This window comes from Nannobrachium achirus (genome assembly GCF_963921795.1).
Source record: "Nannobrachium achirus genome assembly, chromosome: 22".
NCBI classification, from domain to species: Eukaryota; Metazoa; Chordata; class Actinopteri; order Myctophiformes; family Myctophidae; genus Nannobrachium; species Nannobrachium achirus.
Genome location: NC_137829.1, coordinates 16,058,705 through 16,075,553, shown reverse-complemented (window position 1 = coordinate 16,075,553; position 16,849 = coordinate 16,058,705). Strand labels below are relative to the sequence as shown.

Sequence of the window (16,849 nt, the reverse complement as noted above, 5' to 3'; positions counted from 1 at the left end):
GAGAGAGAAGTAGAGGAAGACTGGATTCACGAGGGTTAGGGAGGGAAACACGGAGAAATATAGACTGAAGGAAACATGTCGGTGAGCTTTGAAAGAGGGCGAGGGATGGAGGTTTTGGGAGTGGGAGGAGAACAGGGGGGGGGGGGTCCTCTTCTTGGAAAAGCTACAATGACAGTGCACAGACAGCAGATGACAGGCCCCCAAAGCCCCCCCCCCCCCCCCCCACATACACACACACTAAGCACTAAGCACACACACACACACACACACACACACTATAAGCACAAGGACCTGCTGGAATGCAGAGGTCTAGCACTTGTCAGTCATGTGTCAAGAGAGCACATTTCTGAGCCCTTTTCACCCTTTGGTTTCATTCACGCAGAGTGTTGTACTGTCTGAAACCTCCGCTGTCAATAATTGGTACAGAAGTGTCACAAGGGGGTGTGGGACTGAGTTACTAGGGCCCAAGGTGAAGGGGCCTTAATTATTTTATACTATTGAAAAATTGCAGATATACAAGCTCACAGCGCGGACTGAGTGCCGTGCTGCAAGCTTGTAGATCTGCTATTTTTGAAAAGTCGTGAGAATGTGTGCAAATAATTCAATATATGTTTTTTTTTAAGCGAACTTTTGTAACTCAAATTTTGCTTCTGGGAGGTCCCTGGAAATAAATATTTTGAGATGGGGGTCCATGGCCAAATACATGTCATTTTGGGGGTCCATCACATGAAAAGGTTTGAGCACCACTGACATGGAAACGTACGTTTTTCAAAAAAAAGGATTTGAAATATTCAAAGACTTGCACAAACAATTTTTCAAAAATAGCAGATCTACAAGCTCGCAGCGCGTCACTCAGTGCCGCGCTGTGAGCTTGTATATCTGCTATATTTCAATTGTACAAAATAATGAGTAATGATACGTTCCCAGTCAAAATGGGTTAAACCCCCTCCCCCTATGAAGAACATCCATGGGGGGCCTGCAGTGAATCCTTGTACCCTGGGTTCAGAATTTGGTGTGACACCCCTGGTCTGAAACCTCCACTTTCAATAATTGGTACAGAGTAGGAACACCTCTACTGAGGGGCCGTGTCCAATTGTAAACGGGAGCACATTCTTGGAAACCCATCAGCGAGACGAGGCGCTGGCCGAACGTCTATTTTGTGGCATTTTTATCTGATTCCTGAGAGATTCGATATTTTCAAGCGTTTTTAGACGAGCGCCTTGTGTTTTTCAGCCGGGAAGAAATGCTTTGTTGGAAACCCAGATTAAGCCATTTAGGCCTGTACGCAAATCTGTGTCACTTTAGATTTGAACCACTTTAACCCTTATTTTATGCTTTAACTATTACAAAATTGCAGATATACACAAGCTCACGCGATGCGAGCTTGTAGATCTGCTATTTTTGAAAAATCGGGAACATTTGTCTTTGAATATTTTTTTACCCGATAGTCCGATTCTATAAATGTCTTCTAAATCGTTCTTCTAAATCAGTGGTTCTCAAACTGTTTCATGTCAAGGACCCCCAAAATTACATGCATTTGGCCGCAGACCCCCATCTGAAAAAATATGTTGTTCCAGGGACCCCCCCCCCCCCCCCAGAAGCAAATATTTGAATTATAAATGTTCACTTTTAAAAAGATATTTTCAAAGACTTGCAAAAGAAATCACGATTTTTCAAAAATAGCAGATATACGGGGTGCCCGTTGGCATACCACTTAGCATTGCCATATAGACATGGATGCCTGGCGGCGGCGGCGGTTCGATTCCCAATCTGGACGACCATTGCCGCATGTCGCTCCCCATCTCTCCCCCCATTTCCTGTCAGTCTACTGTCCTATCCAATAAAGCATGAAAGCCTTGACATTGACATTGACCAGGGGCAAAGAGAAAAAATAATAATAATATTCGACTTAGGTGAAGGTCGAATAGTGACTTTGATATCTGAATATTCTGTGAATGCCCTAGCAGGGATTGTTGGGCGGGAGCAGTAGGACGAAGGCTCTACGTCCTCCCGGTGGGAGCCAGTAGGATACAACAGCAGGATACAAAATAGCAGACCTTGTGACCCCCGACCTCCAAGCTCACGCGTTGTGAGGTCGACTATTTTCAATATTTTCACCAAAAGGCCCTTTTAGAATTTTCAGCCCCTGCCTCTCTAACATTTTCTACACATCCCTGTCCTTCTTTCTCTGTCTGTCTGTCCCTCCCTCCCTTCATCCATCCATCTTTCTCTCTGTCCCTCCCTTCATCTCTCCTTTCATTCATCCATTCATCCATCCATCTTTCTGTCCCTCCCTCCCTTCATCCCTCCATCGTATCATTGTGCCACCCAGACCTGTGCTGCCAGTCCAATTATAGAACCGCCGTAATTACTGGCTCTGTCACTTACCATCAGCACGTCTATTTGTCATGTGGACTGGACTGGACTGGATATGGCTTGGCTCTGCTGGCTTTGGCCTGGCCTTAGGGACAAATATACTGCTTTACACTACAAATATACCGCTTCAAATTACAAATACACTGCTTTTAACTACAGACATACTGCTTTATACTACTTGTCTATCCTCTTATAACATTACCCCACTTTACATCTTCAATTCTTCATACTCATAATTTACAAGCACGTTCTGAGCTTGTCAAATTTGTTATTTCCATTTCATTGCTTTTTTTGAATGGCACCTTTCAACAAGGCAATTCAGTTTGCTTAACAAAAAAAAGACAGAGCATTAAAGGTAGGGTGACATTTTTTGTTAAAATAAGGTCACTGCTATATTTGACTCTGAGGCCAAAGTCAAAATATCAGTCAGACAGTCTTTTTTTCTCTCTCTATCTATGTCTTTGCCAAAATTAGCTGATCTACAAGCGTTGTGAACTTGTAGATCTGCAATTTTCTTTTTCTTTTTTGGGGGGCAAATGTTCCGTCCCAGGATAATGGATTTTGATTATCGCGATAATACCGTAAATCACGATTTCTTTTGTCACAATAATCGTGATATTACATTTTCATACCGTCCCATCCCTAGTGTGCACGCACACATACAGGCATGTACTACTGGAAGGCCCTGGTGGTCTGCCCTCCCTCTCGTCCTCCTCTGTCCTTGTCTTTTTGTGCGCTCTCTCTCTCTCTCTCTCTCTCTCTCTCTCTCTCTCTCTCTCTCTCTCTCTCTCTCTCAGCAGAGAGCATAGAGGGCATTGTAATTGGGAGGTCCCTGTGTGGGCCGTGCCAGGTGTAACCACTTGTATACGCTCCCAGGGTCTATGGCCTCTCTCTCTCTCTCTCTCTCTCTCTCTCTCTCTCTCTCTCTCTCTCCCTCTCTCCCTCTCCCTCCTCTTTCACATACACTCTCCCTGGTATTTCAAAGAGCTTGTCAAGCAGTGCCATTAAATGGCATTCAGCATATTATGTTTCTTTCTTCCTTTCTTTTTTTTTTCCTGAACGGAACAACCCTTTCTTCCTTCAACCCCTCACTTTTTTCTTCCTCCTTTGCTGCCACTCCTCTCTCTCTCTCTCTCTCTCTCTCTCTCTCTCTCTCTCTCTCTCTCTCTCTCTCTCTCTCTCCCTGTCTTTAATTTGCAGAGTTTCATTAGGTTTAATGTGAATGCCTGAAGACTCTATTCATACTGGGCATGTAGGTCTGCTATTCTCAGTGGGCTTGTGGTGGACTTGTACTGTAGTTCTGCCATTTTTGACAGAATCTAAACTGCATTTGACATTGAACTCTCTCTAAACTCTCTGACTAAATGGTAGTGCTGTTATCCAAGGCGCTTTACAGAGATTGTGCATTACATTCACCCATTCACACACCGATGGCGGAGGAAACCATGCAAGGCACCAACCTGCTCACCGGGAGCAACTAGGGGTTCAGATTCTTGCTCAAGGACTCTTCGACACTATCTCTGGGGGAGCCCGGGATCGAACTGGGAACCCTTCGGGAACCCTCCGTGTTCTAATGACGGTTTCTCTACCCCTGAGCCCAGGGACGTGCAGAGAATGTTAGAGAAGCAGGGGCTGAAACTTCCAAAAGGGCCTTTTGGTGGAAATATCAAAAATAGCAGACCTCCAAGCTCACAACGCGTCACACTGCGACGCGTTGTGAGCTTGGAGATCGGCGAAGCATAATCAAGTCAATACTGGAGATGTGGCGTAGCGGCATGGATTCCTACACAGAGAGGGCAAAACAGGAGAGTTTGGACAAGGCGATTCTCTTGAATGCTGCCTTCAGGTACAGTAAATGGCATGGAAAGAGGGCATTTGTTTTTTTTTCACCATAGTAAAAACAGCATTCATGGTCTGGAGACGGCACTTTTTACAGAAGGGTAAAAGGGCAGGGGCTCAAGCCCCCTTTGATGTCTACAGTATGTGTGCATGTGCCTGAAAAGCCACTGTACATCCTTATATCATTATTGTTGTAAAGCAATGTTGTGACAGTTGCCGTCGTATTCCTAATGCCCTTTCCTCCCGTCACGCATGTGCTCCTCTGGCGCAGGTGATCGATGGGAAGCTGGCGCCCTTCCTGGCCAAGGTGATCAAGTTCGCCAGCACCCACGTGTTCAGCTGCAGCCTGTGTCGAGAGAAAGGCTTCATCTGTGAGCTGTGTCACAACCAGCAGGTCATCTACCCCTTCCAGGACGGCACCACCAGGAGGTAGGCCATGCACCCCTCCCTCCTCCAGGACAGTGCTTCTCAACCTTTTCAGGCCACGACCCTCAAAGCAATCAGATTTTTTAACTGGGATCCCCTCCACCCTGACGAGCACGAAGAGTTGAGGCATTACATTTTGTATAACACGGTTCTATTGTGAAAATAGCCGATCTATATGCTCACAACGCCGTGCAAATGTAGATCGGCTATTTTCACAGGGTGCATCTCTCCTCTCCGACATGTCTCCTTTCCGACATGTCTCCATTCCGACACTAACCCTATCTCTAACCCTAACCCCTATGGGAGTGTCGCCACTCCGACAATAAGAAGTCAATTTCGGAGTGGCGACATGTCGGAATGGAGAGAGACTCCCATTTTCACAATTTCTGCCTCTAATATTTGACAATTTGACCAATGTTTAATTTGTCATTAAAAAGTGCTTAAATTATCACTTTAGAAATGTGCATATACCCTCAATACACTTAAACTGTATGTTGGTTTGTTTACTGTTGAGTGAGAAAACAATGTTGCACGTTAAGTTAATCGTCTGGGGACCCCCCAAAATAATTTGGGTCCCGACCCACAGGTTGAGAACCACTGCTCCAGGAGGTAGGCCATGTACCCCTCTCAGGCCCTGATGGAAGAGGGGAAGCAATCAGAGTGTGTGTGTGCGTGCGTGCGTGCGTGCGTGTGTGCGTTTGTCCGTCAGGGACAGTTAATCCAGTGCAGTGTCTTGGTGCTGTCACCCTGTGTAGCAGACAGCAGGGTGATAAGGCCTCCCCATGGCCTCATTCCATCGTCACCACGCTCTCTAACAACACACATGCAGTGTGTGCTTGCAACTAGCCATTAATACCTACAATTCCAAGTGCTTGTCAGGGTGGGGGTCCCCAGTTCAAATATGTTTATTTTGGGGGTCACAGCCTAAAAAGGTTTGAGAACCCCTGTGTTAATGGTTTAAGTATAGAAGTGGTGTCCTCATTGTTCAAACCAGTTGGTGTCTGTACTGTACATGACACTGACCCGTATTGTTCTACATAGTGCAGGCCTTTGTACAGGTGTGTACTACTTTATACTGTAGTCTTGTTATTGATGGTGCTTGTTTTGTGATGTTATTCCTGTATCTGCTGTACAGTATAGTATGTTCAACTGGTCGTCTCAGCATTTTCCTTTTTCTTTTCTTTTCCCCTGAATGTTCGCCCCCACGAATAGGGATCGTTGAAGTGGGTTGTTAACACTTTCGTTGTGCGTGTGTGCGTGCGTTTGGTGTTTGTGCGCCCTGTGCATGTGTAGGTGTGACGGCTGCGGTGCGGTGTTCCACGCAGAGTGCCGTCAGAAGGCCCAGCCGTGTCCACGCTGCGTCCGCAAGGAGCTGCACCACAAGAGACCCACCGCCTTCTGGTCCCCCGACGACGAGGGCCCCGGATGCTACCACCTGCCCTACCATGACACCTGACCACCTGAGAGACACACACACACACACACAAGCATGCGTGCGCTCACACACATTAGGGATGGGACGATATGAAAATGTCATATCATGATGATTGTGACAAAAGAAATCGCGATTTACGATATTATCGCGATAATCAAAATTCATTGTCCTGGGGCGGAACATTTGCCAAAAAAGTGTCGTTCTACAAGCTCAAAACACGTCAAAGAGATTTGGTAGATAGTGGAAAAAAAGACTGTATCAAGTACGTATATTATAAGTACCTTTTACCAATTATAGAGGGTTTAAAATGGTACCGGATATGCATCTTGGCAAATGATCCCGGTGCATGACGGAGGACGATATCACGATAAATTAAATCTCCATGATACGATTATCGTGACTGTTTTTTTTGTCACGATAAACGATAATATCGCGTATCGTCCCATCCCTAGCGTGCACACACATGCAAAAAGATGTTGCTGTCGGTCAGAAATTTAAAAAATATAATTCATAATTTGTTCCAATGGATGAAGTTACTTTTCAAAAGTAAGGAACATCGCAGATCTACGAACGTATGGTGAGATTGTAGATGGGTTATCGTTGCTACTTATGCGTGACACTCTTGTATGAGAGAGTGTATTTATTTACTAAAAAAACATAAAAGTTAGAATATGGAGATAAAAGGTTTCTGCCCTACAGCAACAATGTGTTTCTCCTCTGTTTTTTTTTATTTTGTATTTTTTTTTTGTATTTATTTTTTTGTTTTTTTGTGAGTATTATTGACCATATTCACACGACGGCCATCAAAATGGCTGCCATGTGAACGCGTCTTTTCAGGATGACTCAAGCCCCCAGAACCCAGGGCTAGAGTTGAAGCAAAAGGACATGGTGGCCAAAGCTGGAACTGCAGGCGGGGTGAAAAATACATGCACGAGCAAAAGAGCGCGCCGCTGGGGTCTGCCATGGGGTTCAATGGACGCCGTTTGATGTTCGTGACGTAATTACGTCTCGACGTAACACATTTTGGCACATCCACAATGTGCCAATTTCCCCCACAATGCACCTGGATTCAGCTTCTTCTGGGTGCTTCAAAACGCCACTGAGCAACTTGTATTGAAATGAATAGCTGGGGGCGGGGCTATCCGTTCTCTATATTATATATACTCTATGGGATGACTCTGCGTCTGAGTTGACCGGAGGATGGAGTGTGTGATGCCGGATCATTGTGTGTGTGTATGTGCGCACACACACATACACCTGAGACCAGCCGTCTGAGTACATAAGACCGGACACCTGCAACTGTTAAAACCTGGATTTATAGACAATAAAATGACCTACTGACCATGCACACACACACACACACGCGCGCACACACACACACACACACACACACACACAAGGACAGGTGTATACCTCTAATATGTAATATAATGCGCGCGCGCGCACACACACACACACACTTGTAGACTAAGTATGGTGATTGGGTCGATGAGTGAGAGAGAAAAACAATGGATTTGTATTTTATTTCGTTTAATTATTTTTACGTGTCAAGCCATTGTTCTGTGTCCAGGTCAGCTGCACTTTCCGCCAGAGGCCAACCTGTCACTGCTGTTACAAAATAGTAGTAATAATCAACTGAAGTGGATAATTTTATACTTTAGCTATTGAAAAATAGCAGATACACAAGCTCACAGCGCGGCACCGAGTGCCGCACTGCGAGCTTGTACATCTGCTATTTTTGAAAAGTCGTGAAAATGTGTGCAAATATATATATGTATTTTTTAAGCAAACATTTGTAACAAAAGTTTTGCTTCTGGGGGGTCCCTGGAACTAAATATTTTGAGATGGGGGTCCGTGGCCAAATACATATCATTTTGGGCGTCCTTCACATGAAAAGGTTTGAGCACCTCTGACATAGAAACATAGGTTTTTCAAAAACGCTTAGAAGGATTTAGAAGACACCCATAGAATCAGGTCAAAATATTCAAAGACTTGCACAAAGTTTCACGATTTTTCAAAAATAGCAGATCTACAAACTCGCAGCGCGGCACCCGGTCTTAATGGGTTAAGGGTGGCTGCTAAATGCCTAAATTGTATTCTAACTGTTTGTGTTTTTCCTAAATTAAGGCCCCACTTGATCATACAGCATCACACAAAAGTGGCAGATGCACAAGCTGGTTTTGAGCTTGTAGATCTGCTATTTTTAATACTTTTGAATTTGAATCCTGAAAAGTAACAGTTTTGGTTTCCACCGGACAGAGACCTTATATCCCTTTTTTGGGCATGTCCTAATAGGCGAACATTCGGCTAAAATGGCAGACCTACAATGCGACCTTGTAGATTGGTTATTTTCTGTGAAGGGATTTGGTGTAAAGGGGAAAAAAGCGATCGACGTGTTATTACATTGAAATGCATTGTGAGATTGTTAATACTTTTTCGTAGGCTATTCATTTTGGCATTTTGAATGAAATAACTTTCTCAACAACTGTTAACAACTGAATTGCTAATTATCTATTTTTTGAACGGTGCCTACCGCTCCAAAATATGACTGGCCATGACTGTGTGTGTCCGTCCATATGTACGTCCATACCGTATGTTCAGTATGAGTATGGCCTCAACAGCCGCAATACTGAGACACACACTCTACAGTATTGTCTGCTCTCATCCCAGGTTGTATGCTCAGTAGAGAGGTAGTAACACAGACCACCATCCTATGTAAATCCATCTGATTCACACAGCCTCCTCTTCAGGGTAATCTGGGTTTTCAATGACTCTGTTGCATCTGGACTCCAACTGTTGACTGTAGCTGGTCAAGAGTGGACTTTTATCTGGTGACCTACCTACAAGTGGCGCTGTTTAGCAGCCGAAGGCACCGCTCACTCACACTGGGTGTGATTGTTTTAGCTTCACACAGACACACACACATTAAAACGGTGTCTAATACTGGAGCAGTTGGGGTTCAGTGCCTTGCTCAAGGTCACCTCTGTGGTGTTGGGGGAGGGGTACATGTAAGTGGTTGCCATGCACTTCCCCACCCACATCTCATCTGCCAGTTCCGGGGGAATCGAACCATTCTGCTTTATTCGTGCAAAACACAGAAAAAAAGATAGCTGCTTTTGCTTTGGGTGTCTTCCCCTATATGCCCGTGGTTCTCAACGTGGGGTCCACGGACCCCCCAGGGATCCTTGAGGTTCCCCAGCCTTACGGGCCTGTAACTCTCAGAGTTATGGGGGTCGGTCCGTGGTGCAATTTATACCAAATTGGGGTCCTTGAAATTAAACCATTAGAGAACTGCCCTATATGCTATCTTAGATGCCCTTTATAATCCAATGCTTTCTTGTGTAGAGCAGAGATTATCCTTGTCTGTCTGTCCTACTGTGATTGGAGGTAGTCCAATCATGCCCTTTTTAACTGTAAATAGAACAGATCTACAAGCCCAACGTGAGCTTGCAGGTTGACTATTTTCGCCGTTCATCGTATGAGAAATCTATAGAGTTTAAGAGGTTAACAAGAGTGTGCGTGCACGTGTAGGAGGTCTCAGCTTTTGTCAGATAATATAAAAATTGGGGGTTTCCAAAGAAAAAGGGTTGCAAACAGCTGGTCCAGTGTTCTAGCTGGCTCCGAGACTCTGACCCAATGACCCATTCAAACATCTTCAATATCGTCGCTGTTGGGGCGGAAACCTTGTATGTCCAAAACCGTTACTTTGCAGGAAATGGATCCAACGTAGTTATCATTTAGTCACAAGCTCTTGTTAATACTTTTCTTTGCTCCAACCATTTATGAAACCCAAGGCTTGAGCCGGTTGTAATTGAAAGACACGTCTTAAGTGAAAAGCGCTGGTCTTAAATGAAGGGCTTAAGTGCAGTGTTGTCTGTCACATATCATGTATGTTAGTCAAAACCTCACACGATGATTTCAAATCATTCAAAATTGACACTTGAAGGATGTTTGATTGATCGTGCCTGGCGCAGAGGGAAGAAGCAAATGCAGATCTACTGTACGAATGCTTGGATTCATGCCTTGTATAATTCTGCATTTGGTTTGATGCATAACTTCATTGATTAAGGGAAGGCGCCATGCATATACTTACTGTAACTGTGTGAAAGAAGGGAATACGTTTGTATTTTTTTTCTTTTTTTTTGGCTTTTCATTTGCACTACTGTGTGAATTTGAATTATGAATGCGTTTGCTGCCATTTTCATATGTGTACCGATATTGGCCGGCTGGCAGGCTTTATGTGTATGTAAGAGGGTGCGTTCACACACGTTTCTGTGTAGTGTACGCACATAATTATACAGGCTGTCAAGCTATGTTAAAGCTCCAATTCTTATAACCACATAAGACTGGTTTATACTCTGGCTATTCTAAAATAGCCAGATCGGGTATAGATGGGCTATTTTCGGCAGGTTTGTGCAAGTTACTTATTTGTTCCCCATATACCTCTGAATTTGAAGTATTCAAAGATGTGATTTTTGTTGCTCATTTATAATACTCATTCCTTAGTCCCTGAATATAAATGACTTGTGGAGATAAAATATACAACTGTACCAGTGTTAATGCTGTCCAACATGCTAGATTTCATTGAGTCTTAAATGGGTGTAATTTTATTTATATTTAATTATTATTATTACTAAGGTTAATTAGCTCTATCAGGAACGAGAACTCATACAGAATACAGGATAATCTATTGAACAGATGAAACAGACAAATTTGTAAACGAGAACGCTTTGAAATTAAATCTAATGAATTGCCTTTGTGGGGGTTCAATCTCCTGATTGGATGAAATTGGTATCCCAAACTGTTTATTTATTTTTTAACTAAAGAGCTGCAAAGACTCAACATACTCTCTGTAGAACGCTAACCTTTTAACAAAAACATATCAGTGACTTTAATTTAAAGACGAAGCCTGTTTAAATCGCTCTGAACTCTGAATGTGTTATGCTAATCGGCTGACCGTTTCCCCCAAACACTCATCTCTCTAGCGTTTGCTCTCAGAAATGTGTCATTGATATTGTTTATGCCAGGAAGAGAAGATCCAATTCAGTGTGGAGTAGATTAGCAACCGTTAATCCTGTTGTTTGTTTACTTACATAATTAAATATACTACTATATTGTTGCCTTTACAGCCATTGATCCAACACAAAGGATCTTCAGCAATTCCTAACCTGTGGGCCGAGCGTGTATCAAAACAGCATCTTGGGTAAGGCAAGACCTGAGGGCGGAAACTTGTGATTGGCTGAACCGGAGGTAGGGAGCACTCCGGTGTGTTCACTTGGACCGCACGGAGGTGCTGAAAGTCGAGGGGCGAAGATGTACTGTTCTGGTCCCCTGGTTTATAACTTCTAACAGTGCCGAGTCAGCTCATGCGACCTTCGCAACGCTCGACACGGCGACTCGCTCGCTCGGCGGTGTCTCACTTAGATCAAGGTCGCTTGAGACGGCGCACCTCCGTCATCTGAACTGAAAAATACAAAAACTTTTTTTTTTTAAAAGGGGGTATGCTCCATGAATGATATACAGCAGAAGCATCTAGGAGTGGAAATGCCATACAAAATGAACACGCTGACTGAGGAAGCCTACATTTCACACAGAAGATCTGAAGCTCATAATAGCGTTGCAGAGCAATGCTTTATAGTAATCGTGGGGCTTTTACACTCAAATCAAGGTGAAATGACAGCCAGTGGGGGGTTCCATGTCTTGGACACAGGGCAGGAATTGAACATTTGTCCTTTTTGTTACAGGTACAGCATTAGTGTACAGCAACAATGTGATTGTCTCCATAATGTTTTATTGCACTTGTTTTTAAAGAATATTTATTGTACATTATTTAAGTTGAAGCTATTGTTTCTGCTTTACTTTTTGTTTTTTTTGCTTTGTTTATTTTAAAACCATGTTTTGTGTGTTTTAGTTTTTTTTTACGTCACCACAGCCTAACTGTTATGCAAGAACAGGGATGTGTGTTTTCTCTCCTGTCCGGATGTTCGGATTTGTCTTAGCCACTGATGCCAATAAAAAAAAAAGAACTTCTAATTACTGAATGGTGTAAGTGTTTCATTTCTATCAGGTCGTCCAGACCTGATCTACAGATCGCTCTGTCCGGGGTGCATTCTCATTTCCCGTCCCTTTCCCCACATTGGCTGGTGCTGTAGCCAATGAGGAGAGCTAGGCGTCGATGTCCTGTCTGTTGTCACGGTTACGCTTCCCCAGGCTATGGGATCGATATCTCAAAATAATTGAGACGAGGTGATTATGTGATAATTGTGACAGGCCTAGCTGAGCCCTGTTGCCATATAGTCTTGACAAAAAATATGTTTCCACTCTACACCAAAGCTCTTTGACGAAAATAGCCGATCTACAAGCTCACAGCACCTCGGAGCTTGAGCAGACTGCCGACCAAATCAACACCTGTCCCCGGCATAGACCACCATCAGTCCTCTTTTATGTGGGACCTGAGACGAGGGGGTGGCTGCACGCCATCTGATGATACACAAAATAAGCATGTTTTTGTAATAATCAAAATCTGCAAAGTAGTAACTAAAGCTCAAACAATTGTAGATGAGTAAAAAGTACGTATTTACCACTGAGATGTAGTGGAGTAAAGCTGGAGTAACTTTAAAGTGTCAGTAAAATGTACCTCTATTGTACAGTAGTTACCTAATGTATTTGGTTACTTTCCACCACTGGTTTAATGTACAGTACAGGCCTACTTGTCGCACTTGTTGTTGGTGACGTCACCAAGAATGCTGGTCCCTCATTGGCTGTTGATGGTGACGTCACCATGTATGCTGGTCCCTGATAGGCTACGGGCGTAAACACAGACAGATATGTGACAGATACGCCACTGAACGCAGTGCTTGTGCACTCTGCTGGCGCAATTAATGAACATCTTGCAGTTTGTTGTCTACACTGATTGGATCCCATTCTGTTTTCTAGCAAGCGTGCCTGTCTGTTAGTCTAATACATTGAAAAACATAACAATTGCGGCACCAAAAACAAACCAAAGAAATTCTAGATAAAACAAGATGGTGTGGTCTGTGTGGAACTCCAACTTCATGACTTGTGGCCAAGTCTGTGGCATCAGGCACCTATGACGTATCTGCCTGGCCAAAGTTTATAATTTAGAGTTATAAATATATTCATTATTTATTTATTAGTAGTACTTTAGATAGTATTTTGATAACGGGTACTGCACTAAGTACTCTTGACAACAGGTACTGACGTCATAATGCATATTACCTGCTGACAACAGCTGCTACCGTACCAGTTTAGGTCATGTAGAATGGCGTGCAGTTTTGGGAACATTGCCATCGGTACTTATGTGGAAATAAAGTGCAGCGATGGCCGGAAGTGGCGAATCCAGCCGGCAATGGTGACCTCACTGAACGAGGGCAATAATAGTGTCACGGTGGAGTGGATTGAGAACGGAGACACAAACGTGAAAGCGATCGACTTGGAAAGTATAATTGCCCTGAACCCAGACATGGCCCCAGATGAGGAGGAGACTGTCCTCAGCCCAGAGACTACACCGCCTCCCACCGCTGCCTCTGTTCAGATCAATACAGTTGCAATGAACCATCACACAACAGCACCGTCCAAGAGTGACTGTCCATCCAGGGCTAACAGAGTGGTGGTGCCACATGCGTGGCCGGCCTCCCCACAGCCTGAAGCCATGTACCCGCGGAGGAAGTGGGATTATTTCCGAGCCACTCTTGACTTCGGGGCTCTGGCACGCAACAAGTGTAACCCCCCTTTCAGGGATAGCAAGCCCACTCAGGTCCGCAGAGAATCCTTCACTGGGAAGAACCCGCAACGTATGTGCATGACTCCCGTTATGACATCATGTAGGAATACACCCAACATGCTACGCTATGATAACAGGGTGAAGGAGCTAACAGTTGACCCCGACCAGGTAAGCCCCGACATCCATGCAGTGGACCATTCGGACGACGACCGGCTAAGCAGCTCGCCACAGAGCAATGACCTAAAACTGAACAACTGTGAGCAGAATGAGTCAGAGTCTCGGACGGTGGAGACGCTGGTGCAGGTTCTAAAAGACAGGCGACCCCTTCAAACTGAACCAGCCCCCCTTCCCTCTGCTAAACGGCCCGCACAGCCGACACAGGCTCCAAAAAATCTACGACTCCAGAATGCACGGAGAACTTTCAACTGTGTGAAGGAGGGGGGAAAACAGAAACTCCAGGAGAAAGAGAGAGAAAGGCGTCGACTACTAGAGAAGAGAACACAGGAGGTCGACACCACCGTTCCTCACTACGAGATCATGTACATGATCAGGGATGTCCGAGCCAGTATAGACTACACACAGCTGACCTCTGAAGCAGACCTGATTGAAACACACAGAATATGTGTTTATGTGAGGAAGCGACCACTGAACCAGAAGGAGCTGACCCGAAAGGACCTGGATGTGATCACCATTCCCACTAAAGACATGGTGATGGTCCACAAGCCCAAACAGACGGTGGACCTGACCCGCTACCTGGAGAACCAGGCCTTCCGCTTCGACTACGCCTTCGACGACTCCACAACCACCGAGATGGTGTACAGGTTCACCGCCAGGCCTCTGGTGGACACTATCTTTGAGAGGGGCATGGCCACGTGCTTTGCCTACGGACAGACGGGAAGTGGAAAGACGCATACTATGGGCGGAGGCGTTCCTGGAGAGAACCAGGATTGTTCTAAAGGAATCTATGCATTGGCTGCTCGGGATGTATTTCTCATGTTGAAGAAACCCGACTATAAGAGGTTAGAACTACAGGCTTACGCAACCTACTTTGAAATCTACAACGGGAAGGTGTTTGACCTGCTGAATGGCAAAACTAAGCTGAAGGTGTTGGAGGATGGGGAACAGCAGGTTCACGTGGTAGGACTGAAAGAGAAAGACATCGGATGTACGGAGGATGTCCTCAAACTCTTAGAATTGGGAAATAACTGCAGGATATCAGGCAAGACTACAGCCAATGAACACTCCTCGAGGAGCCACGCTGTGTTCCAGATCATCCTACGGAGGAAGGGAGAGATGCATGGGAAGTTCTCGCTCATCGACCTGGCTGGGAACGAGAGAGCAGCTGATGCGTCCGGTGCTGACCGCCAGACCCGCCTGGAGGCGGCAGAGATTAACAGAAGTCTGTTGGCGCTGAAGGAGTGCATCAGGGCTCTGGGACGCAACAAGTCTCACCCTCCTTTTAGGGACAGCAAGCTCACTCACATCCTCAGAGACTCCTTCATCGGGAAGAACTCGCGTACATGTATGATTGTGACCGTATCTCCTGGTATGACATCTTGTGAAAATACCCTCAACACGCTGCGCTACGCTGACCGGGTGAAAGAGCTGACCGTTGAGTCCAACCGGGAAATGGAAGGGGGTCAACTCAACACCGTCCATAAGGTCAAGCAGCCAGAGCTTCTGGAACAGTGCTGGCTGAGCAACACACCACAGAGTGGTGACCTCAAAATGCTCTGTGAGCAGAATGAGGAGGAATTGTCTCTCTTCCGTCAGAGTCCTTTTAGACCTCTGGTGGTCCCTGGACCCGTTGAGAATCATTATCCTAAGCTGTCTACCTTCTATGATAGAGCGTCTAAGCTGGAGGAGATGAAGGAACCAGTTCAGGGAGACCACCAAGCTGTCTTCCAGGAGTCAATCCACTGGTGGGCGGATGAGAAGAAGATAGAGGAGGTGGATGAAGCGGACTCATACACCACCCAGCTGGAACTGATTCTAGACCAGAACATAGAGATCCTCACTGAACTTCGAAATAAAGTGAAGTCATTCAGTAAACAGATCATCCCTAAGAGCCCCGTTGGCCAGTGCGACGCGTCGCCTGAGCCTCAGGTTCCGCGGTCATTGTCCAAAGAAGCCATCGATCATCTTATACTGAGGCAACTAGAAGCTGAGTTTAACACTCTTAGAGAAGATTACTCTAAGCAGATCAACCACAAGAAGCCTGTCAGCCGCCAGCCTGAGCCTGAGGCTCAGCAGTCGTCGTCCAAAGCAGCCATGGATCATCTAAGACAACTAGAGGCTGAGAATTACGCTCTGAGAGAGAATTATGCCCGCCTCAGCAACAAAGAAATTCTTTGGGCCAACGAGAGGGAGGCTTTGGAAGAGCACCTCAACAACAACTTCAAAAAGAAGAGTCTGTGGGAAAAGTTGCAATTTTGGAGGAGATCAGGCTCTGAACTCTCTGAGGAGGAGGAGGCCAAGCAGAGCATGCAACACCACGGGATTCAGAAGATAAATAAACAGTCTGACGAAAGGGACACTTGGGACGAAAAGCTCCTCTCTGCACAGCTGAGGATCGCAGACACAGAGAATGGGATGAAGACAACACAGCAGACAGCCCCGGTTGACGCTCCGTGGAAACAGAGACTGGAGCAGACTGTAGAGGAGGACAGGAAGAAATGTGAGATGTTGGAGGACCAGGTGACCTCCAATACCAGCTGGACCTCATCACCAGAATAGCTAGAATGAGGCCATGGCACATTTTCGCATATCCATATAGAAAAATATCCAGGTCCACAAGAGTCAACAAAAATATCTAGCTCCACATGATCAGCTCCAATAAGCATGCCAGGCCAGTAGGTGTCGCCGTGGGGTAAGCGATTTGTAATACCATAGAACAAGCATGCGTGCAGGCTTGGTTGTGCGTTTGTGTGCAGTGTTGTGACCAAGCCCCAGAACCCTGGGGGCGCCCTGAAACCAAATGGACATGGTGGCCGTTTTGAGGTACTGCAGTTGGGTCTACTCACATGAAC

General features: G+C 45.3%; 1 protein-coding gene and 1 pseudogene across 2 annotated transcripts in view; both read left to right on the top strand.

Annotated features, from left to right (window-relative positions):
- The window catches only part of plekhm3 (pleckstrin homology domain containing, family M, member 3), a gene marked incomplete at its 3' end in the record, with an annotated part of 76,852 nt that extends 70,755 nt beyond the window's left edge, over positions 1-6,097 (top strand). Inside the window, exons 12-13 of the mRNA XM_080752713.1 lie at positions 4,487-4,644; positions 5,935-6,097. Coding sequence (XP_080608839.1) covers positions 4,487-4,644; positions 5,935-6,097 — 321 coding nt within the window. The remainder of the gene's footprint in view (positions 1-4,486; positions 4,645-5,934) is intronic.
- Positions 6,098-13,358: 7,261 nt separating this feature from the next.
- Positions 13,359-16,556, top strand: LOC308307449 (kinesin-like protein KIF2A; annotated as a pseudogene). Its single transcript has 2 exons — positions 13,359-13,750; positions 14,161-16,556. The product of its transcript is annotated as a kinesin-like protein KIF2A (transcript).
- Positions 16,557-16,849: the final 293 nt, after the last annotated feature.